Raw genomic sequence first — 25389 nt, forward strand, 5'->3', positions numbered from 1 at the left:
TCATGAATAGCTGTGCCTCAAACTAAGCTAGATTTTTTTATATCTCCTCTACGTTTTTTTTGAGTTTCCATTGTATGCATTATGTTCAAAACTTTGCCTGCCCTGATTTCACCTGTGTCTGTCAGTCAGCAAACATTATGATTTCTCTCTCCAACTTTTTTAAAGCCAGCAAAGATAAAGCTCTTGATTCAGTACCGCACTGTTTACAATATATCATACATATATTGTTTTAATGATTTACATCATTTATAATGGTTCCTTATGATATATTTGCATAAACATGCTTTTTCTTGTCTGTAACAGTCTGTATGATGACTGTGGGTGTTTATTTTGTAACATTCATCAGCACCATTATTAGCGGTCAGGAATCTCATATATTGCATGTAATGCTCTTAACAGTTTCTTTAATCTTACTTTCTCTGTTAATACAGTAGATAGGTAAGTTACATGCCATTGCCGGAGAAGTATCTATAAGGGGATGCTTGAAATTCTGAGGAGGGAAGTGATTTTTGTTAGAAACAGAGCTGTTTCAGCAAAAAACTACTTTCACTTTCCATTAATTTCTAGACAGCAGATCCACTGCCTGTTATGAACTCTTCCTCCTCTGACCCTCCCTTATTTCCCCAACCCCACTCATCATTGCCAGGCAACAAGGGTGGAGTCTACAGTTACACTTTGTATGCAGAAAATTTTGTGGATTTTATTTCCCATTCATAAGTTGATGTGGAAAATCAAATAAAACTGCAGAACATCACAACTTTGGCTTTTGCATATTGACTTTTCTTAGAAACAAGAAAGTAAATCTGATATAATGCCTAACCCAAGTCGATATCGTCTGAAGGGCCTGTCTGTTTCTTAACACCAAAAGTTAAGTATATTAAAAGACAAGATGAGAAAGATTGAAAACACAGACTTAGATTTGCATCAGAAGCTTAACTGAAATCGTCTAAGCTGAAATATGTCTTACCATTTCTCTTGGACCAGTGGTGTAGACAAGTGTTCTTCACCAGTGTCTCATCTACTTTGCCTCCAGACATGTTATCCATGAACTGTCGACCATGCTCTAAAGCCATGTAGCAGTCATTATAATAGTCCCTTTCCTCCACACGAACAGAAGGAATGGTCACGCTGCCATTTTTAGGCATTGACACTTCCATTTCAAATGCAGCAATTGGAAAAAATGGATTAGTGCATTGGTCCTGAATAAGCAGAATCAACTCATCTGGGACCTTGTCTTTAAATGCGCTCCGCTCCAGAGAGGCATTCCTGAGTGCTTCGAATCTTTTCTCAGTATCCCGGCTGATATCAGAGCTGCGACCCACAATATCTAGCTCATCTTCTAGGAAAAGGCCGGAGTTATTTCCAAAACGGCGGTTCATGAATGCATTGAAACCACACATGCCTGGAGACTGGGCCTCACAGTTGGGGTCAGGGATGTACACCCCAACATCAGCATCTTTAATATTCATGTTGCAGACACAGATGCAACAACTGTCAAAATTACAATCCTTGAAGAGGTTCATAACTGACTCTGACAGGATGAGCGTGACATAAAGGCTGTGAGCTTCGGGGATGGAGGGCACTGTGGCAGGCTCAACAGAGTTCAGAGGTCGGCAAGTGGAGGGAGTAGAGGCTGGAGAGTACAAGTCTGAATTCTCATACTTGAGGGAACCCTGCACACTTGAAGGTCCCCCGCAACCTCTTGGAGTGCGAGGAGTCCTGGGTGTCCGTGGCGTAGGGGCAGAAAACCTTGGAGTGGCAGGGGAGGGCAATATTCCAGCACCACTATTGCTTGGAGGTGCACTGTTCGACATAAATGGAGTATGTGTTTGAGGTGTGTACGTTTGAACATAGTCTTGATCCATTGCACTTCCAACACTGGGAATATTTCTGAAAAGAGAAAAAGTATATTATCAGCAAAAAAGCATACCCTCTTGAAACACTGCTGATAAGAGTAACTGTCCTAACTTTATGTACAAAGAAAGTTTTATTGTAGATGATGCACCATTTTGTATTTTCAGAGCTGGTTTATATCACCACCAAAGACAGACACTAAAACCTCTCAAATTATAAAAGTATCAGAATGCTCAAAAACTATTCTACCCAAAACGTAGTTTATCCTTGTATTATTTCTGCTTATTCCCCAGTTACCAGTGCCTTCTGTCTTATTAACTTTTTATAGAACATACTGCACATTTGAAATTCAAGAGACTGCATTAAAGTAGATGTGGATAGGAATGGACTAATTAAAATCAGTTATCTAAAGAAAGGTTGGATCTTTACAAGGAAGTTACCTTTAAAGGGAGCAGTGAGAAGGAAGAAGCAGTAGACAATAAGATTGGCAGGAGTGGGAAGAAAGTGCACGGAAAAAGTGTCCTGCAACCGGCTAACCACTTCAGGAACACACAACCATTTCTTTCATTCATACAACACTTTATTGCAGATAGTTATTTCTTCTGAATGCTTTAAGAACTATGATCCATTATTAGAACAGCTTACTATTGAGAGACCCATGTGATATATTTTTTTGTTTGCCTTGTGTGGGGTAATGTTTCTAGTTTATCATACTGCAATTAGAGAGGAATTCTTAAATAGGTATTTGTTTTATTTGTTAATAATTTATTTCTACTTTTACTTAACTTTTCCTTTGGTCACTTAAGTGCTGTTGCACAGTGGTATGTAGGAAACGAGTGGTAATCTTCTCTAGTTATTTTTGTTACTGCTCTAGGGTGGTAATACATAATTGTTCGCAGCCAGGTAAGTTACAATCCTTGCCATTGGAATCACAAAAAAAATAAATCCTTGGACGAGCATTAGGATATGTAGGGAGGGTAAAATAAGCTAAAGCTTTATGTTTTCACTGCTTTTTCATTGGGTGGGCATAGAGCCCTTTTGGATAGGCACTGCCCAATTCCCACCTGATAAATTACTGTAACCACACAATGTCTCTATTATCTCTACCCTTTCAGCGTTACAAACACCTTAACTTATGTATCTGATGATTGCAGGGGCATCTTCTTCTATTTTACTTTCTATTGTTCGAGTTTTGAGGCCTTCCCCAATGGTGTGACACACCAAAATGCGTTTACGTGTCTGTCGAGGGTTGGTTGTCTGTCGCTGAGGCAACTGCAGGTTCATAGTGCCACAGAGGCAACAGCAAGCTCACTGCATCCTCGTGCAATGCATCTATCGCCCAATAGGTGATGCAGGGAACACTAACTTGGCCACTGACCTAGCCCCAAACCTGCCTGTTTGCTATGTCTATGTGTAGTAGAGTGGTAGCTCCCGCTGTAATAAATAATCTTGCTGTTCCTGTTTCAAGCTGAATAAAGCTGATTTTTCTGAAATCCTTACACTCAGCCTCGTCCTTTGGGTGCAAAGCAGCGACTCGCGCATCACACTATGTATAACTTTTTCACCACTCTTATTTAACGCTCTTCTAAATTGTATCCAATGGATGGGAAGCTTCAATTTCTCTCATGTCCTTACTGTCGTTTTTTGACAAGTAAATACCATTAAAAAATGTAATCACACTGGTGAAAATATTTAAGTGGTAACAATTATGTCTTTGTTTTAGTCCACTTGTTGAGTCTACACACCAGTGGAAAAGCTCCCTACAAAATCAGTCTCAAATTAAAGTCATACAAATCTTTGAAATATTTTATGAACCAACTGTACATGGGTTTCTGAGTGGGGAATTGTTGGAGAAGTAAATTATAACTTTTTTTTTTGTTTTTTAAAATGAGTGTTTATTGGTGTGTATAGGAGAAAACTTGAGGGGAAATTAATACAGTATGTGCCTGATGCTACTGAATACCTAATAATTTTGTTTCTGCATAGTTTTTTGTAAAACATTATATGAAAATATAAATTGTGTTAAATTTTTGTATACAATGACCAAAAACATAATAAACTCATGAGCTAGGAGGAACTGTCTTAAATATGTTTAAAGGAAAGTTAATTCTTTTGATTATTGAGCCCACATGAACTGTCATTTCTCAAAATATATTGTGAATTGGGCGGCACGGTGGTGCAGTGGGTAGCGCTGCTGCCTCGCAGTTGAGAGACCTGGGGACCCGGGTTCGCTTCCCGTGTCCTCCCTGCGTGGAGTTTGCATGTTCTCCCCGTGTCTGCGTGGGTTTCCTCCGGGCGCTCCGGTTTCCTCCCACAGTCCAAAGACATGCAGGTTAGGTGGATTGGCGATTCTAAATTGGCACTAGTGTGTGCTTGGTGTGTGGGTGTGTTTGTGTGTGTCCTGCGGTGGGTTGGCACCCTGCCCAGGATTGGTTCCCTGCCTTGTGCCCTGTGTTGGCTGGGATTGTCTCCAGCAGACCCCCGTGACCCTGTGTTCGGATTCAGCGGGTTGGAAAATGGATGGATGGATGGATATTGTGAAGTGCCCCTGGACTGCCAATGTATGCGTGTGCTTTGGTGACAGAGAAAATTGAGTATGCATACAGTAAGCAATCAAGTGACTAGAACTGAAAAAATGATCTATGCATTCATCCATCAATCTTCTCAATGTGATATCCATTGAAAGGTTAGGGGCAGCTATCCCAACAAGCACTGTGTGCAAGGCAGAAACAATCCCCAGATAGGGCATCAGTCCATCTCAGGGTGAACGACCACACACTCCCAAACACCAATTTAGCAATAACAATTTAACTAGGTTTAACCAGGTTGATGTGTAGCAAGTTTAGTATAGGTGTTACTAACATAGGCAGAGTGGTTGCACACAGCTGTCATTTCTACACCATAGTGCCATGGCCTGCATGGACTTTGCATGTTTTCCCCATGTATTTATGAAGTGACTGGTATCTGTGAGAGTGAGTGAGCTTTCTCACTCAAAAACAATGACCTCAGTTCTTTTATTACCACATTTTCAGCAAGAGCAAATCATCATTCATTAAAAAATTCGATTAATTGGTTTGTGGTACTTCTGTCTGTTTCATCATCTCTGGAAAAATTTGACATTCAATTAGCTTTGCACTTAAAGATCTAAGGCTTTTATTAAAAATACCAGCAAAATACCCGCGCTTCGCAGCGGCGAAGTACTGCTTTAAAATTTTAAATAATAAACTGAGGGAAAATATACCAATAATTATTTGTTAAGGATCTCTTTGTATATCATGTTGTCAGTTCACCCCTCTGGTTTTAATATGACCAAGCTGTGCGCTGAGCTTACTCTAGAGCAACGTATAGTTGGCCATGTGAAAAGCAAATCAAGAACGGCAACACCGTGTCAGCTGCAGAGCTCAGCTCGGAGCGAAATGAAGTGAATGAAATGAGGTGAATGGGAGGGGAGATGATCACGTGACTCCCCCACCCCCCTTAGCTCTCCATCCCTCCACAAACACAAAGACAGTCTCTCGGATCCCAACTCTCCTTTCGCACACCGCGTCTAGTAAACACTAAGAAACACTAAGTAGAAACACTAATGGAAAAAATACTATTCAGTAAGTAGTGCGTCTACTAAACAGTAAATCAGTAAAGGAGAAAGGACTAAACACTAAGGGAAAAGAACGGCAAGACCGCGCCAGCAGCGGAGCTCAGCTCGGAGCGAAATGAAGTGAATGAAATGAGGTGAATGGGAGGGGAGATGATCACATGATTCCAACACCCGCCTTAACTCTCCATCCCTCCACAAACACAATCTCTCGGATTCCAACTCTCCTTTATATATATATATAGATCCTGTAGCGTAATCAGTTCAGATTTATTGTTATGCATATAAAGTACAATGAAGCTCCTATGTGAGCTGTTAATCACCATTCTATAACTCAGCTATGTAAATAAACAACACAAAATGTAATTGGCAAAAAGAAAGCACCCTTTAGGAAAAACAATGGAATGATTTGAGAGTGGATCTGTCACTTATTATTAGCCATGGCAGAACAGTACCACTGAGGAAACAGAAGTGAAGATGTAAATGTAGGATAATAAGTAGAATACAGATTGGCCAAAAATGTGAGTTGGGGGTCTTGTCATAGTGAGCAAAACACTTATCCTTACCTCAAAAAAAACAAACAGTACAAAGAACTAGAGACAAAATTTAGTATATCCATTATATTTTGTTGTCACAAAAATGCCTCAGAGATATGGAAGACAAGCTTTCTAAATCAAACTTTTGCTACTTCAAAGTGGATATATCTGGCAAGTTTTAAAGCTTTCTTCTATATATATATTTTTTTAAATGTATAAAATATGCTCACGTTTAGAACACAATATACACCACTACTATAAAGAAATAACTTTAACTTGAAAAATACTGAATTTATTCTTGGGAGCTTTTCACCCACTTCAATTGGCATTCCCCATTATTTTTTCAGTGTTCATCTCTTGGGAAGTTCCCAAGTCACAGCCATTCGAGGGAAACATTTAAGTACAGTGGAACCTCGGTTCACGATCATAATTCGTTCCAAAACTCTGGTCATAACCCGATTTGGTCATGAACCGAAGTAATTTCCCCCATAGGATTGTATGTAAATACAATTAATCCGTTCCAGACCGTACAAACTGTATGTAAATATTTTTTTTTAATTTTTAAGCACAAATATAGTTAATTAAGCCATAGAATGCACAGCGTAATAGTAAACTAAAGGTAAAAACATTGAATAACACTGAGAAAACCTTGAACAAAAGAGAAAACTAACACTGCAATAGTTCGCGCTATAGCGCTACCAACCGCTGGCTAAAAACACTTTTTTAATGAGTTTTAAGCACAGGGAAAAAAATTAACATTTGAAAAAATCCGTAATTTAATAAACCACCAAGAAAAGTAACAATGCACGTTACTAACCGATCGCTGTAACCAGAAGTGAAAACAAAAACAAGCCCAGTGCATTCTTTAACTGCCTTCTCTACCTTATGCGTCCAGCCCTTTCTCTCTCTCGCTCACCTGTGTGTGTCTCTCTCTCTCTCTCTCCTTTCTCTCTTTTGTGTGTGTGTGTGTCTCTCTCTCTCTTTCTCTCGCGCCTGTGTCTGTGTGTGCCTCTCTCTTTCTCTCGCACGCCTGTGTGTGTGTGTGCCTCTCTCTTTCTCTCGCACGCCTGTGTCTGTGTGTGTCCGTGTCTCTCTCTCTTTCTCTCGCACGCCTGTGTGTGTGTGTCTGTGTCTCTCTCTCGCACGCCTGTGTGAGCGCGCGTCTCTCTCTCGCGCCTGTGTGTGTGTGTGCGCGCACGCCTCTCTCTCGTGTGTGTGTGCGTGTCTGTCTGTCTGTCTCTCGTGTGGGTGTGTCTCTCTCTCTCTCTCTCTCTCGTGGGTGTGTCTCTCGTGTGTCTCTCTCTCGCACGCCTGTGTGTGTGCGTGTCTCTCTCTATCTCGCGCACGCGCCTGTGTGTGTGCGTGTCTCTCTCTCTCTCGCGCGCGCGCGCCTGTGTGTGCATGTCTGTCTGTCTGTCTGTGTCTCTCTCTCTCGTGGGTGTGTGGGTGTGTCTCTCTCTCTCGTGGGTGTCTCTCTCTCTCTCTCGCCTGTGTGTGTCTGTGTCTCTCTCTCGCACGCCTGTGTGAGCGCGCGTCTCTCTCTCGCGCCTGTGTGTGTGTGCGTCTCTCTCTCTCTCTCGTGTGTCTCCCTCTCTCTCTCTCCCGTGTGTGTGTGTCTCTCTCTCTCGTGTGTGTCTCTCTCTCTCTCTCGTGTGTGTGTGTCTCTCTCTCGTGTGTGTGTCTCTCTCGTGTGTCTCTCTCTCTCTCGTGTGTGTCTCTCTCTCTCGTGTGTGTCTCTCTCTCTCTCACTCTCTCGTGCGTGTCTCTCTCTCTCTCTCGTGCGTGTCTCTCTCTCTCTCTCGTGCGTGTCTCTCTCTCTCTCTCGTGCGTGTCTCTCTCTCTCTCACTCTCTCGTGCGTGTCTCTCTCTCTCTCACTCTCTCGTGCGTGTCTCTCTCTCTCTCTCACTCTCTCGTGTGTCTCTCTCTCTCTCTCTCTCACTCTCTCGTGTGTGTCTCTCTCTCTCTCTCACTCTCTTGTGTGTGTGTGTGTGTGTCTCTCTCACTCTCTCGTGTGTGTCTCTCTCTCTCACTCTCTCGTGTGTGTCTCTCTCTCTCGTGTGTGTGTCTCTCTCTCTCGTGTGTGTGTCTCTCTCTCTCTCGTGTGTGTGTCTCTCTCTCTCTCTCTCGTGTGTGTGTCTCTCTCTCTCTCTCTCGTGTGTGTGTCTCTCTCTCTCTCTCTCGTGTGTGTGTCTCTCTCTCTCTCTCGTGTGTGTGTCTCTCTCTCTCTCTCTTGTGTGTGTGTCTCTCTCTCACTCTCTCGTGTGTGTGTCTCTCTCTCACTCTCTCGTGTGTCTCTCTCTCTCACTCTCTCGTGTGTCTCTCTCTCTCACTCTCTCGTGTGTCTCTCTCTCTCACTCTCTCGTGTGTCTCTCTCTCTCACTCTCTCGTGTGTGTCTCTCTCTCACTCTCTCGTGTGTGTCTCTCTCTCACTCTCTCGTGTGTGTCTCTCTCTCACTCTCTCGTGTGTGTCTCTCTCTCACTCTCTCGTGTGTGTCTCTCTCTCACTCTCTCGTGTGTGTCTCTCTCTCTCTGTCACTCTCTCGTGTGTGTGTCTCTCTCTCTCTGTCACTCTCTCGTGTGTGTGTCTCTCTCTCTCTGTCACTCTCTCGTGTGTGTGTCTCTCTCTCTCTGTCACTCTCTCGTGTGTGTGTGCGTCTCTCTCTCTCTGTCACTCTCTCGTGTGTGTATGTCTCTCTCTCTCTCTCGTGTGTGTATGTCTCTCTCTCTCTCTTGTGTGTGTGTCTCTCTCTTGTGTGTGTGTGTGTGTGTGTCTCGCTCTCTCTCGTGTGTCGCACTCTCTCGCTCACTGCACAGGAAATGCAGAGGGAGAGACTGAACACATACAAACCAAAAGGGAAACTGGCTTGTTCGTATACCGAGTGTGTGGTCGTGAACAGATGCAAAACTTTGGCGAACTTTTTGGTCGTAAACTGATTTGTACGTGTTCCAAGACGTTCGTGAACCGAGGTTCCACTGTAATAATTAACAAATCCTTTTGAAAGAAAGGAACAAACGAATGAATCCATGAAGCAATACATTATCAGCGTGTGCTTTTTAACATCTACAATCAAAGTTTATTAAGTGTCTTTTAAGGTGAATATCATTTCATTTAATATTACACAAAGTGTATTTCTATAAGTGGAAAACAGCTTGTTTAACGACTTGTTCAAAGTCTGCTAGGGTCGGACCTAAACCTATAATCATGTGCTTAAAAATGTAACCACATAACATTCATGCCAAGTATAAACTGAACATTTAAATTTATCAGCCTCAAAATAGAATTAAAGAATGTTACAAATCTTCTGAAACATAAAAAATGGTAGTTATGGAGCATGTTGGAATAACATTTAAAAATACAGAAATTAATTTTCTCAGAAATAAATGAGCTTTTAGATTTCCATTCCTTCAATTGCAAATACAAACTTAAAATTTAACATACCTTTTTTTTCTTTGAACTCTTAACACTACACATTACTACTGGAAACTCTTTAAAAAACATTTACTGTTTTATTTATGTGAAATATTTCGTGTCTTACGCACCCATCTTTCAAAAATGTCATTGCTGGGACAGGGTTGATGAGCTCCAGTTTGCTAACTGTCCAGCTTGGTCTGTAGATGCACTCTTCTGGCAGTTTGATTGGAGGCAGGCACTGACTAGGTAGAGTTTTCAGAGGTGCAAACATAGAGCAGCCCACCAGGGCTTGACAGTTCTCAGGTTTATACACAAAAGAGAAATCCTGAAAGAAGAAGAAGTTTAATGGGAAAAATACAATGATATAATTAATGGAATACTGCTTAATTTTTTCTCAATAATCTTTGCCTTGGCCATATGACAGAAGCAGCTCACTATAATTGCTATGCAATTACAAGACTTGATTCAACTACTGCATATCACGGTCAAAAATATTTTGATTAGTGTTCATTCCAGATTAAACACCATGAGAACAGGTGCTCTACTGAGTACACAAAATGTGTTGTTACCTTAATCTCTGATGGTTTTGGACTACAAAATCCTTCTTCAATCTCAATTTTAAACTGGCCACCTAATGTTGAATTGCCATCTAGGACCGTTATTCCAGATGCACTATCCATACTGCCATAATCCTTGTTGTTCATGTTCATTGGTGAGTAGCCCATGATGTGCGGTTCCAGTGATGGAGGAGTTGGAAACATTTGATGAAGGTCAGCAGAACCTAGCAATGGAAAAATAAAGACATTTTTTGTGTAATACTCCTCTGACACATTCCACTTAATCCTTCATAGTAATATTAACACTTGAGTAACATTAGACTATGGCCTGTCTGTTCAGCAATTGTTTACTTCTTTTGTAAGTTGCTTTGGTTAGTGTCTGCTAAGCAAATAAATGTAAATACCGTATTTTGTGCTCCATAAGACGCACTGTTTTTTTCCCCCAAAAGAAGGGTGGAAATGTCTGTGCGTCTTATGGAGCAAATACTGCGTGTCAGACTGTGATGTGTATTACCTGACAAAAGTAAACATCCAGGGGTAGAGGGCGACAATACTCACCGTAACATTACAGGCATTCCCTTTCTGCTTGGAGGAATGTCAGACTCATTGACTCTGCATCTAATCCTTGCATGTGCGTAAGTGACTAAATGCAAACAAAGGCAAGATGGCATCGACATCTCATGAGGGAGCGAAGTGAGGGCAGAAAACAAGATACTCAGCAGATGATGTTTTGCGGATTATCGCGGAGTTGGACTCTGATTTTTCAGAATCTGATTGTGTTGAGAGTGACCAGGAGATCGAGTAAGAGAGTGAGGAACTGGCATCAGCTGATCAGACACCAGCCGATGCCGCCCCAGCTGACCGGCTGCCAGCTGAGCGCATTTGTGCAACCGATGCACCAAATGGCAAGGTTCGTGTGGGAGGAATACCCAGACATTGATCCGTGGGAGCCAAACTGGCTACCAGACTTCACAAGACAGCACTGGCTTGCTGTTGGACTCGACAGATTACCAGCAGCTAGACTACTTCAGGCTGTTCATTCCTGAAGCTGCCTTTCAGCTACTGTCAGTCGATACAAACCAGTATGCAGAACAATTTTTTTGAATCGCAGGCTACGCTTGCACTGCATTCTCGTTTTTCAAAGAGGAAACTCATAACAAAAGACGAGATGAAGGGGTTTGTGGCATTACAAACAGAGATGGGACTAGACTGGCGATATAACTTCAGAGAGCATTGGTCCAAACATGCTTTGTCCCCTGGTGGCTTTGGACAGGTTATGCCGTGTGATAGATACATGCTCTTGCAAAGTGATTGTGAGCAACTGAACTTCATAAATTCTGACACTAGCGATGTGGAATTCTTGGGGTTTCCAGAAAACTAGAAGAGTGCTTGAACCTTAAAGTCTCTCCTCATTTGTTAATGACAGTGATGATGGCTCTTAATACCGCTGTTGACTTAACATGGTTGAAATATTATTCTGCTATATTTCATTAAATATATTAGTACACCATTTGGATCAGAATATTCTTTTCTTGTTTTCCTCCTCTAAACCTAGGTGTGTCTTATGGTCAGGTGCGTCTTAAGGAGCGAAAAATACAGTATATAGGAAAGACAGATGCACCAATTGAGTATGGTGTTTAAGTGAGAAAACCCTGAGATGGACTGATGATCTGTCCAGGGCTATTTTTATACTTGCACTTGTGCAGTGCTAAAGCTGGCATGCCACTAGATCTGTACAGTAGACATTTCTCAAAATGGTGATAGAAGACCTCACCATTTGAGCAATATTTTTAAAGGAATCATTTCTATAAGCATTTTCATTCTTAAAATAATGGTGAAAAACACAAACAAATAAGTTTCAGCAACCGGCTGATTTTTGAGAAAGAGAGCTAGGCCAGCAGAGTACAACTTAAAGCTAGCAAAAATAAGTAAATAGATGAAATAATAAATGAATAAAGGTAAATGGAGAAGAAAACAAAAAAAAGGTGGGGTGAGAGAATCTGCTTCCTCAGTGCTTTAAAAGCTTACTCTAAAGTGTTATTGATTAGATCCTGCCAGGTTTTAAAAAAGTTCTGCACAAATCCTCTAAGTGAGAATTTGATATTTTCCAATTTCAACATACAACTTCGGTTACCCACTGACTTAAAAGAGGAGAGTTAGGATTCTTCCAGTTGAGCAAGATAAGTGTACGTGCCAATAGTATAGTAAAGGCAATTGCTGTTTGTTTGTCCTTCTCCACTTTAAGCCCATCTGGGAGAACACCAAGCACAGCTGTTAATGGGTTAGGAGGGATTGTGACACCAAGGGTGTCTGATAGGCATTTTAAAATTTTGGTCCAGAATGATGTTAATTTGGTGCAGGCCCAAAACATGTGGCTTAGTGAGGCTGGAACTTGATTGCAGCGTTTGCAGGTTGGATCTTCCCTGGAAATATTTTGGACAATTTTAAACGAGACAGATGCGATTGATATATAATTTTAAGTTGAATAATTGTATGATTTGCACATATGGAGCTCGAGTGGATTCTCTGCATTGCTATCTTCCACTCCTTTTCTGAGATATTGAGTGAGAGATTACTTTCCCACTGTCTTCTTGGATCTTTGGAAGTCAGGGACTGTAAAATGGTTTTATATATTTCAGAAATGCTGTCTGAGTCCTCAAGATTGATCGATATTTTTTCTGGCATAGAGGGAGGTGGGAGGTGAGGAAAATTGGGAAGGTTCTGTTTAACAAAGTTTCCAATTTTCAAGGTAATGAAAGAAATGTGTTGCTGGAAAGTTAAATTTGGAATGTAATTGTTCGTTGGATGCAAAGACGTTGTCTATATACAAATCTCTAAATGACTTAATCCCAAATGTTTTCCAAACATTAAAAACTGCATATGTTTGAGGTGGAAAAAGGTGGTTCCCATGCAGAGGTGCCACAGATAAAAGCTTCTTTATCTTAAAATGCTTCCTACATTGGTTCCATATTCTGAGTGAGTGAAGCACAATTGGGTTGTTAGTATATTGGCGATAACTTACATTTATTGGGGTACAAAGCAAGGAATATAAAGAAGTACTGCAGGATTTTATTTTTATTGCGGACCAAGCCTGTATGTTCATCTATTTGTGTCCATGTCCAGGTTTTAATAGCTTGTATATTTGCTGCCCAGTAATAAAAGTGAAAGTTAGGTACAGCCATACCACTTTCTACCTTAGGTCTTTGTAGGGTCGCTCTTTGGATACGTGGATGTTTTGAATTCCAAATAAATGAGGTTATGTTGAATCTAAAATGATTTATTTATGTATATTGGAATGTTTTGAAATAAAGAGAGAAGCTTAGGAAGGATATTCATCTTAACAATGTTAATTCTTCCTGCTAAAGTTAGATGAAGGGTTGACCACCTATGCAAATCTTGCTTAATTTTTTTCATACAGATGGCGAAATTTTGTTGATAGAGAGCTTTATGCTTACTTGTGATGTTTACCACTAGGTATTTAAACTGATCTGCGATGATAAAAGGGAAGGTGTCCAATCTAGTATTGTGTGCTTGAGAGTTCACTGGAAAAAGCACACTTTTAGTCAAATTCATTCTGAGACCAGAAATCTTTTGAAATTCTATAAGTGCTGTTAGGACTGCAGGCACAGTATTTTGTGGCTCTGATACACATATATTATATATATATATATATATATATATATATATATATATATATATACAGTACCATATCATCTGCATAGAGAGAAATTTTCTGTTCAAGTCCTTCTTTGATAATCCCCTTTATCTCAAAAGCATTTCGACAGTGAACTGCCAGTGGCTCAGTGGTGATTGCAAAAAGGTTGTGACAAGGGGCATCCTCGTCTGGTACCATGTTCTAGTTTAAAGTAGTCTGAATAAATGTTGTTAATACAAACTGAAGCTTCTGGATTGGTATACAGTAGTTTGATCCATGCACATATGTTTAGGGCAAACCCAAATTTCTCCAATGTAGTAAAAAAAAAGTAGTTCCAGCTACTTGATTACCAATTTTCCATAATTTAACACTTGGGTTCTAAGTGTTTTTTTTTCTTTAGATAAATTGGAGGGGGTAGGAGTTATACAAAGATGTTATACAATATCTGTAAATCCTATCCTCATTCTTTCTGCAATGAAATATTATAAGATGACAAAATATATACATGGTGGGCCATAAATTTCCATACATAGGAAAATAAGCATTTTTTTATGAAAAAACATTTTTATTTATATAATATGCTCTACATGACTGCCATTGTTTTGCTGCTGAAGTCATGCTTGTAATGGTGTTGGTGATACGTTCCCTAAGACGATTTATGTTTTTTATCTTTTCCTGTTACACCATGGCCTTTAAATGCCCCCAAAGATAAAAATCAAGTAGGGTGAGATCTGGGGATCTGGAAGGTCACTCCACAGGACCACAGCGACCAATCCAAGTATCGGAAAATAAAATGTTAAAAACCATATGTATGGAAACTTATATACTGTATATACACACACAAACACAGTTTATGTAGTATATAATACTCCCAATTTATACTATACAGGCCCAAAAACTGTTATCTATAACTCCAAATCAGAAAAGCTTTGAAAACCAAAAAAGTTTAAAATAAATAAATAAAAGAAATGTAACCAAATGTATCTTAAATGCTGTAATTCCCCTTTGGATAAAGGCATCAGCCTGACAATGATAAAGGTATGAAAAAATAACCAACTTCAGTCTCCTTGAAAACATGAAACATGGTCCTAGTTTAGAAAGATTGCTGTGCGATACATTTCATATTAAGAATGCTATAAAGAATTAGAGAACCAAAATCTTACTTATACAAGGGATGGGATCTAGTGTTGCTGGTTTAGATTCTTTTATGTTGAATTTATCTTCCACACCATTTACAACTCTTCTGGAACCAGGCTGCCAAAAATAAATAAATAAAATTAGTTAGAGAACAACAAAAGGCCTTATTTTCAGAGACATACTGTAAATATGCAAGTTTAATGTAAACTTTGGTGATGAGTGGCACTGACAGATGAATAGTTTGGAAGACCCAAAGACCCAGCACCCCAGGAAGACCCAAAGAGCTTAATGGTATAACAAGCAGATTACCCTGTGCACAGGCATGGAACAGACCCTATTTAAAACATCTGTAGTGCATCTAGGACCTGTAGGCCAACAACAGTGGTCAGGAAAGTCATTTAGAAAAAGTGTGGCTGAAGTTTTTTTTTTTTTTTTTTTTTTTTTTAACAGTATGAAAATTACAGTTTACCTGCTTAGGTTTGGTAAGAGATGCACCATTTCATCAAGAGAGAGCAAACATTAACCACAAATGTTGCTCAGAGATGGAAAGAACACTCTAATGAACTCCTAAACATATACTTCTTTGAGTATTAAGTGCTAGAAGCAATGTTTGGGCCTGAATTCATCTCTGTGGATAAGGTCAATGGGGTGATTAGAAAGCTCCATTGTGTCTAACATGTTTCCATTAATTTTGTGTAGAAGGTGGAATGTTGAGATTCTGCCTCACAACCTTTAGCCCCTGGAACAGTCCCTATACAATCGCTGAAACTCAGACACAGAAGCAGCAATGTGGATTCCTACCTCACTGTGGAACTGTGAACCAACTTTGATCTTATGCAGCTGTGCCAAGGAGTCTGTTAATCCTGTCTATACAGTGGTGTGAAAAACTATTTGCCCCCTTCCTGATTTCTTATTCTTTTGCATGTTTGTCACACAAAATGTTTCTGATCATCAAACACATTTAACCATTAGTCAAATATAACACAAGTAAACACAAAATGCAGTTTGTAAATGGTGGTTTTTATTATTTAGGGAGAAAAAAAAATCCAAACCTACATGGTCCTGTGTGAAAAAGTAATTGCCCCCTGAACCTAATAACTGGTTGGGCCACCCTTAGCAGCAATAACTGCAATCAAGCGTTTGCGATAACTTGCAATGAGTCTTTTACAGCGCTCTGGAGGAATTTTGGCCCACTCATCTTTGCAAAATTGTTGTAATTCAGCTTTATTTGAGGGTTTTCTAGCATGAACCGCCTTTTTAAGGTCATGCCATAGCATCTCAATTGGATTCAGGTCAGGACTTTGACTAGGCCACTCCAAAGTCTTCATTTTGTTTTTCTTCAGCCATTCAGAGGTGGATTTGCTGGTGTGTTTTGGGTCATTGTCCTGTTGCAGCACCCAAGATCGCTTCAGCTTGAGTTGACGAACAGATGGCCGGACATTCTCCTTCAGGATTTTTTGGTAGACAGTAGAATTCATGGTTCCATCTATCACAGCAAGCCTTCCAGGTCCTGAAGCAGCAAAACAACCCCAGACCATCACATTACTACCACCATATTTTACTGTTGGTATGATGTTCTTTTTCTGAAATGCTGTGTTCCTTTTACGCCAGATGTAACGGGACATTTGCCTTCCAAAAAGTTCAACTTTTGTCTCATCAGTCCACAAGGTATTTTCCCAAAAGTCTTGGCAATCATTGAGATGTTTCTTAGCAAAATTGAGACGAGCCCTAATGTTCTTTTTGCTTAACAGTGGTTTGCGTCTTGGACATCTGCCATGCAGGCCGTTTTTGCCCAGTCTCTTTCTTATGGTGGAGTCGTGAACACTGACCTTAATTGAGGCAAGTGAGGCCTGCAGTTCTTTAGACGTTGTCCTGGGGTCTTTTGTGACCTCTCGGATGAGTCGTCTCTGCGCTCTTGGGGTAATTTTGGTCGGCCGGCCACTCCTGGGAAGGTTCACCACTGTTCCATGTTTTTGCCATTTGTGGATAATGGCTCTCACTGTGGTTCGCTGGAGTCCCAAAGCTTTAGAAATGGCTTTATAACCTTTACCAGACTGATAGATCTCAATTACTTCTGTTCTCATTTGTTCCTGAATTTCTTTGGATCTTGGCATGATGTCTAGCTTTTGAGGTGCTTTTGGTCTACTTCTCTGTGTCAGGCAGCTCCTATTTAAGTGATTTCTTGATTGAAACAGGTGTGGCAGTAATCAGGCCTGGGGGTGGCTACGGAAATTGAACTCAGGTGTGATACACCACAGTTAGGTTATTTTTTAACAAGGGGGCAATTACTTTTTCACACAGGGCCATGTAGGTTTGGATTTTTTTTCTCCCTAAATAATAAACACCATCATTGAAAAACTGCATTTTGTGTTTACTTGTGTTATATTTGACTAATGGTTAAATGTGTTTGATGATCAGAAACATTTTGTGTGACAAACATGCAAAAGAATAAGAAATCAGGAAGGGGGCAAATAGTTTTTCACACCACTGTATGTACTCTGAGGACTTAAAAGATTTCACTGTGTACATTATGCAATTAAGTGGGATGTAGGGCAGAAAGAAAGAGGCAAGAGAATGGAGGTTCAAGGATCATTGGTGCCATTTAATCTCTGTATTTAGAGTGGAAGAGTTGTGTTTGCATGCTTATCATGAACTTAAAATTGTTTAATGTGGATGTTACTGTAAATGTATTCCTTTTTCTGTACATGATTTTAAAGAATCTTGAGGCATAGAAAATGTGTGGAAAGTATTCAGTTTTAGAACTTGAGGACTGCATCTTTGCTGTGTGCAAATGACAATGTCCTCTTGGCATTAGTCTATAATCCCTTATGCACACTTGCATGGCTCTCAGCTGCCCTGGGTATATCTGATAAGATAATTACCACCATCATATTAATCTCTCAGTAAATCTTTGTTCCTGTATGCAAAGGGCAAGCACAGAGTGGTGGAGTACCTGTACCATGAGTTTTTATTAACAAGTGTGAGGTTTCAAATGAATGCAGTGCCAGCACTTCTATAATGTACTTGAGTGCAGTGTTAACACAGGAGGCTACTGACTACAATTATAAGCAACAAAAAGAACATTGCTGTGCAGAGTTGCTGTAGCAGCTCAACAACATGGGAAGAATTAAGTAAACTGCTGCATTTCTGAATCAACACGAATTAGATGAGGTGATCTAAGTATGATGCAGGATGCCTATATGTACTATTGTGTAAAGTCTACTCAGAGAATATCCAGTACTTGGGGAAGGGATCTTCTGTCCCTCACAACTGATCTGGAAGCACTTCGGAATTCTCCAGGAGAAAATACAAGAAATTAGGGATAAATTAAAAGATCTGTTCATCTCAACATATTGCCACCACAAGTCTCATCAGGGTAAATGCAAGAACAATTAGATAAAACTATTTGCCAAGCATGCAAACAACTATTAGTTAGCAAATAGTACCAAAAACGGTTTCGGCAAACAAGATAATATAAAACATTGGATTTTAACATAAGAATCAACAGTGTGTGCATGTTTACAAGGAAATCTAGACTTATTAATGTTAAATTACAGCAACTCAAAATAGGCACATTTAATGTTTGTCTTATTCCCAGAAAATTCTGTTAGGTACTGAAAGGTCACGTGAACCGCTCTGTGCCTCCAGTATGTGTCCTGGGAGCTGTGGTTTAAGACATTCAGCATTTCATCTCCTGTTTGGAGATAAAATCTGTTTTTCTGGTTTTCCCAACTCACTGTATGTGCGCTCACTCTGTGTGTGGGAAAGGCACAAAATAGCTAATAAGGTAGCATGATTCTGCCTTCTTCTATTTGTTTTCAGCCATTTCAATTCAACATGTGAAAAACGGAAATAAGTAAAAGAATTTGAATGGTGGACCCAATTAACTTTACTCAGGTAGACAAGACCTATTTACTCTGTCTCTCTCTCTCCGTGCTAGGGCAGGTAGAAAGAGGTTAACACAGTAGCTTGATTTAGCCCAGCTTCTACAACCAGTTTATTATGGTCACAATTTCTCCAACTACAGGAATCTGGGGAACTACTGAACACACAAAGCTCAAGTGAAAGGGAAAAGGAAAACTATGATGAAAGGATTAGTAAACATCATATATACAATATAATGAAAAATTGAGAATAAAAAGGAAAAGTCTTTAAAACCGAGTTCTGAGGCATAATGAAAACCTTGCTTAAACTGGTCTTTAATCAATATTTATTATTTTGGTGCAATTGCAAGAACACAAACTTAAAACCAAAGAGACTGCACTTTGGAAACATTCTTACTGCCAGGTCATCTTCGTCAGAATTAAACAGATTGTCCAAGTCATTGATGGAAACTGCCAAATCAGTTTCATGAATCAGGCTAGTTGAAGACATACGGCTATGAGCAGCTGCACTTTGGCCATCTAAAACAAAAAACAAAAAAAAAAAAACCACATTTACTGTGTTTACTAAAGTATTCCAATCAACCCCAGAAATTCTTTAACCAGATTTCAGTTCACTCGAAGAATAGGGCTCTGAATAGATTGTCACAAAGCTTTTATGAACACTGCCAAACAATTTAGTGGACTGAAGAGATTTATACATATATTGTGTTTATACATACACACACACACATTATATATATATATATATATATATATATATATATATATATATATATATATATATATATATTATACATACATACATATATTATACATACATACATACAGTCACACACATTCTTAATTTCTTATTCTTTTTAAAAAAATCCAGCCAAAGAGGATAAAAACATCACACAAATTCTTAAAAGCAGTCTCAAACCTGTCTTTGATGATGGATTGAAAAGTGACATGGCATCCTCTCCATCAGCAGCCATGGAGTTTCCTGCAGAACCATCTTCAGCCTAAGTGAAAACACAAAAACATTCATAAACGTTACATATTTTAATATCACCAATAGGTGATATTACATTATTACAATGATAAATAGATCTAAATATTGCAGAGTAAAATAACAAATTAAACACAAAGAGAGCTAGATTCCCCCAAATACTGAAGCTCCAATTACACATGTGTATAATCCAATGTTAAATCCTATCTATTATGGGTTTTAAACATACACTCATTTAATCACTTTGATGTACAAATTCAACGAACACATGTCTATGAAAAAGTGGATTCAGGTATATATACATTTTCTAAATCGTATCTAGTAGTGTGGATATGCTATTAAAGTAGGATTATGATTATGGTAGGAGGTACTTTTGACTATTCATTTTCAAAAGTATCTGGGCTATCAGTAAATAGGCTGCCCAATATATATTTTTAAGAAATGTATTTAGTCAAGTATGTGTGTGAATATATATATATTATACATGATATAAATAATATCTCATACTGATATGCATGTATAAACTACACTGATGTATACATGTGCATATAAGTACACATTTCTATTTTTTCACATATTATAGACCATGCACTTAGTAATTACAGGTACATCTATTGATTGTTTATTTCCCAGCGCAAAAAAAAAAAAAAACTGTAGGGAAATGTACCAACAGTCATCTTTTATATGTGGATTTCTATAAATATTTAACTTAATGCCTCTATATATTACAGATTATTGTCCTATCATTTGTGTCTCAAGTCAAGTCAAGTTGGGGAGCATGCACTGGTACAGTGCATTGCCGCACCCACCAGACGACGAAAGAATTTGGGATCCCAGTTTGTGTCTGATGAACAGAATTTTTAGGAAGATGTTACCCAGGTTTTTAATACTGTCAGGTGTTTCCATGTTGTTATGTCTGTGTGGGGGGAAAAAGGGGAGCAGCAAGATGACTTTTACCATCTCTCTCTCTCTCTAGCAGAGAATTACTTTGTTGAAAACTTGCAAAGCCAGGAAAATTCAATCATGCTGAAAAAAATGCTATAGTGGGCCAGCTACCTATTTATAGTTCTTACAGCACAGTAGTAGTCTTGAGAGTCTCTTAACTGAGCCTAAGAGTATTAAGTCATATGATAAGAGTTACTATAAGATGCAAGTCATTTGAAGAGAACACCTAGGTCTGGAAATGATTCCTGGGGTATAAAGGTCATATCGAATCAAATTCCCTTTGAATCTGGAGTCAGCAGGAGGCTCAAAATAAAGTCTCTTATCGTCACATTGATAAGTGCTACCATTGATGCTCTGAGACAGAAATGAAGATGCTTTGAAAACTCTGTTTTGATTTCATCAAAGACAGGAAAACAACCACATCAGTTACTCAGAACACCACAACCTTTGGTTGACTGGCTGCTGCATTTGAGCTTTGTGACTTTGCATTTTTGCTATATTTGTTTCTGACTATACTCATCCTATTTTCTGAATATCCTTGGAATAAAATAGATTTGAACTCATAAAGCAAGTACTAAGTTTAAACATAAACAAGATTATAAAATGACGATAAACCAAAACTGTTCTAGTATGTACACACTCCAGGTATCCTTGGTTAACCACTTAACAGGTCACAAAGTGGGGAAATATCAAAACAACAAAAGGATTAAATTACAGTCTAAATCAAATATGCCAAGTATTAACAAATGTAACTTTACATCACCATCATTACAGAACTGACAAAGATTTTGTAGCTATTTCAAGATGTGTAACATTTCCTGTTTTAACGGGGGTGGGCACAATGCAACGTGTAAACTACAAAAACATTAAAAAGGCATGTTGGATATGCCTTTAATTAGATAGGTCTGAAATACTTAAACTTTTAAAAATTGTGTTCAACGCATACATTATGAAAGTTTCTATCTAGGACTAAATGTGAAAAACACATCATCAACACACGGTCACTTCAAAATGGATCAACTATCTACTACAGACCTACAAAGCTGTTAAAAAAAAAAAAAAAAAAAAAAAAAAAATTGTGGAAATTAATATAAAACCACTGCATACCAACCTACTAGGTAATTGAAATCCTCTGATTCTAACCTTCCATCTTTCCTTTTGAAACTCTTGGTGAAAATATATTTGGCTTAGTGAACCCTACTTAGAGATTTCTCCTTACAGTAGATCTGTTCATGCTACGTCACTGGACTCATCAAGCCTTGCTTAAAAATACAATGCTTTTCGAATTAAATGCAATTTCTCTTGCCTGTTAACTGTATTCTGTAATTTATAATTTCAGAAACTGTATTGATCCTATTTTAGCTATGCTGTCATTTCATGTTCTCTAATTTACTAATCAGTTTGTCTTTTCTTATTTACACTTAAAGTTTGTTTCTTGTCAGTTTAAATAAAAAAAGCCAATGGAAACTTATTTGGGGGGGGGAAAAAAAAAAGCAGACATGCGCTTAACTGTATTCACTGACCTTGTGCTTTTTTCCCACTTCTCTTTCACCTCCTTGCTTTTCTCTCTTATCGGAAAAAATAAATTCTACATCACCATCAACAAATGCATAGGGGTCAACTTCTGGCTCATGGCCACAAGAAAGATACTGGTTTTGCCTCTGGATATACTTCTGAGTTAACTCTTCAGACACTTTCAAAGGCTTATTAGAAAAAGCCATCAACCTGTGAAGAATTAAAGGATATGCCTTTTAATCAGAAATCATAAAAAAATGTACTTCAAAATGACCAGTTGATGTGGAAGTTTGGAAACAATAATTAAATACATTTCATTTTGAAATGATTTGTAGTTGGATGTGTCTGGTGCTCAGTGTGCAAGGATAGGTACAGACTCCCAGCGTCCCTGAACTAAATACAGCAGTCAGAAAATAGACAGTTAATTGGACATTTATCATAACACATAAGATGATAAATGCACAGCTTCCATTTCATTACTACAACTTTGTATGATGCTTTATTAAAAACTGAATAACTTCGGCGCTTATTCAGATGACAGTTGATAAGTCATAAGACTGCATTCTGAATGCATATAGAAATTGTCACAATAACGTCTATAATACAATAAAAATGTCAATTAAATAATTCTGATGCATTTGTGATGTTTTAAAGGTCAAATTAATTTAGAGTTGCAAGCAATCGACAAAAACAACATTCAATTAACCATTCAGTTAGACATACTTTGTGAATACATAAATCATATGGAAAGTGTCTGAAAAATTTACTCACTCAGTTACAGATGTACAATCCTGCCCACAAGATGTTATAGGATCATCTCTCAGCTTATCAGTGGGAAGCTGTGGTGTTGGAAAATCTGGATCTTTTTTGCGAGGAAGCACAAAAAACTTCCAAGGTGAGTCCACATTGTCATCATCAGGAACGATAGCTGACCCCATATAGGTGGTAGGTTCCAGAATCTCTGAGAAAGCTGGAGGGAAAGGCTGGCTAACAGAATCCACATTCTGATCAAGAACACCTTTCTGAGACACCTCAGTACTTGCTTGGTAAAAGTGTTGACTGGGAGGAGTAGCAGGATTTTTAAGTGCCTCACCCCCTTCTTCACTACGATCACAAGGGTGGGGGCTCAGCGGTGGTGGAGGAGGTGAGTTTACAATTTCTGTATTGCCATGGAGTTGCGGGGCCTTAGCCATGTTGACTACATCAGCAGGCCGCACATTTGAAAATCTTGAACGACCATCCTGCGTTCGGATGTTTAAGCGTTGACTGTTGGCATCAGGATCCATGGAAACATCATCACAGACAGAAGTGCGATGGTGAAAGGGGGTAAGCGGCCTTTTCTGCTGTTTTTCCCCTTTTTCTGGCTTTTCACTAGCTTTGTGCTTTACAGGCTGCTGCAACGTCTGACCACTTGGCTGTGGCTGACCTGGAGGTCCTGTGGATCTTTGTTTCATGTTTTTATGCCTAAAACAGCAAAACAGAAAATCAGAATCAGATTTTAACAACAGAAGAGCTGAAAAACTTAGACAAGTTATCCTTGTAAGTTATCCTAAGCAAACCTAAGCAATAAAAATGTCATACACATTTTCTTTAACTATTTAAACATATCAGGGATGGACCTTGATAAAATCCTTTCACATGAAAACCACAACCTCTTACCTTGAACAATTGCACCCAGATCTCTGTGTGGGCTCTACAAACTCCCAGGCTCCAGTTTTATCAAGTACTTCCTCCTCACAGACCCCATTTGTTGATGTTGAGAATTTACGCCTTATAAAATAAAAAGCACCACAAAAATTATAATTTTTCTTATTATAAAATGTTTCAGAGTTACAAATCCCGAGTAATTAACCATAGTTGTCTCCATTAAATAACTAATGTTTTTGCAAACAAAAAACAAAGGCAGAAACAACTTCAAAGTAAAATATATGCAAAAATGATTTTTTATTAAGTTATGAACATATAACAAAGCATAAGATAATAAAGGAGAGCGGATTGCAGATGTGTGTGAATGTTTGTGAAAACCACATCAAAAAGGCAAAATATAGAGCCTGAGCTTGTATGTCTGATAAAGAACAACTCCACAAAGAAAAAGGATATTAACCTTCAATAAATTTTAATGAAGGCTAAGAAGTGACAACTGTAATCAATTTTCCATTTGTAAGATCAGAAATAAAGCATGAAAAAGGTAAATCTGAATCATGTTTATTACATTCTTTTACAAAGTGAGCAAACCCTGAATATTTAAAAACAGGGTCCTAATGAACATTTGTGCAGGTTATGTTTAAGAACCACCATTACCAAATAATTATTGAATTGATTACAATGTCAAGCAAAATGTGAAGTAGTGTTCAAGTAACACTCAAAAACAACAGGAGGACAGAGTACAACTATAAGTACATGAATCAACACAAATTTCAGAGGAAGTTTGCAAAATGCCTAAAGCATAAAAATGGTATACAAAAGGCAATTCCAATTTGAAATCAGTATTTATATGATCAGTTTTTTTTTGCTTTTTTTTTTTTTTAAAATACACAATATGTAAAATATAAAATAGAAATGTAGAAAATTGAAATTAAATCAGAAGCCCTAATAAACTTGTGATCACTTGAAAAACACTGATAGACAAAAACTGTCAAATTTCACAGTTTTAATAATGGAAAATTGATGTACAGAAATTAAACATTTTCAGTAAAAACGTAAAAGCATTTGTTTCTCCACTATTTTGTAACTCTTTATTTAAAACTAAATACTGGTAAGGCCCTTCACACTGGAAACATCTTACAATAGCTATTTTTGCTGTTGATATTCTCTGTATCACCATATCTGTATGAGTTATGTGTTTAACACAAAACAGTATGTAAACTGAGTTACTATAAGCTTTATGCCAGTATTTGACCAAAGCATTCCTAAAAATAATCAGAAAATAAAGAGTTACTTACTTGTGTGTTCGGTTAACATTGCACTCTTGCCACACCCTGTCCACCACCTGACTTGCAAGCTTTCTAGGAATCTTCCCACCATGGTGACTGGTGCTGTCAGAATTGAAGCCATCAGCTACCGATGAAAATTTTACCCACTTCTGGGCAGACTGAGTATCCACTGTAAAAATTTGTTATGGGTCATGTGTGTAAGTAAACCTCATACTTAAAGAACAAATATATTTATGAACAACTTGGAAAAAAAAAGTCTTTTTTTCTCTAATATTAACTATGAAAAGGAAACGACAAATCATAAACATGTAAGAAATAATCTAGAAAGTATTTGAAAAAATAGAGATTCGGTTAACTTAAATGCTGGCACATTTAAAAAA

At 38.5% G+C, this 25389-nt stretch overlaps 1 protein-coding gene across 1 annotated transcript in view; it reads right to left on the reverse strand.

Annotated features, from left to right (window-relative positions):
* med13a (mediator complex subunit 13a) overlaps window positions 1–25389 on the reverse strand; it is a 277360-nt gene that overhangs the window by 75878 nt on the left and 176093 nt on the right. The window contains exons 7-16 of the mRNA XM_051930909.1: window positions 25019–25178; window positions 23736–23846; window positions 22848–23540; window positions 22085–22286; window positions 19548–19629; window positions 19026–19147; window positions 14771–14861; window positions 9965–10176; window positions 9524–9720; window positions 968–1890 (exon numbers count right to left, since the gene is read on the reverse strand). Coding sequence (XP_051786869.1) covers window positions 968–1890; window positions 9524–9720; window positions 9965–10176; window positions 14771–14861; window positions 19026–19147; window positions 19548–19629; window positions 22085–22286; window positions 22848–23540; window positions 23736–23846; window positions 25019–25178 — 2793 coding nt within the window. The remainder of the gene's footprint in view (window positions 1–967; window positions 1891–9523; window positions 9721–9964; window positions 10177–14770; window positions 14862–19025; window positions 19148–19547; window positions 19630–22084; window positions 22287–22847; window positions 23541–23735; window positions 23847–25018; window positions 25179–25389) is intronic.

Source organism: Erpetoichthys calabaricus, chromosome 8, assembly GCF_900747795.2.
Source record: "Erpetoichthys calabaricus chromosome 8, fErpCal1.3, whole genome shotgun sequence".
NCBI classification, from domain to species: domain Eukaryota; kingdom Metazoa; phylum Chordata; class Cladistia; order Polypteriformes; family Polypteridae; genus Erpetoichthys; species Erpetoichthys calabaricus.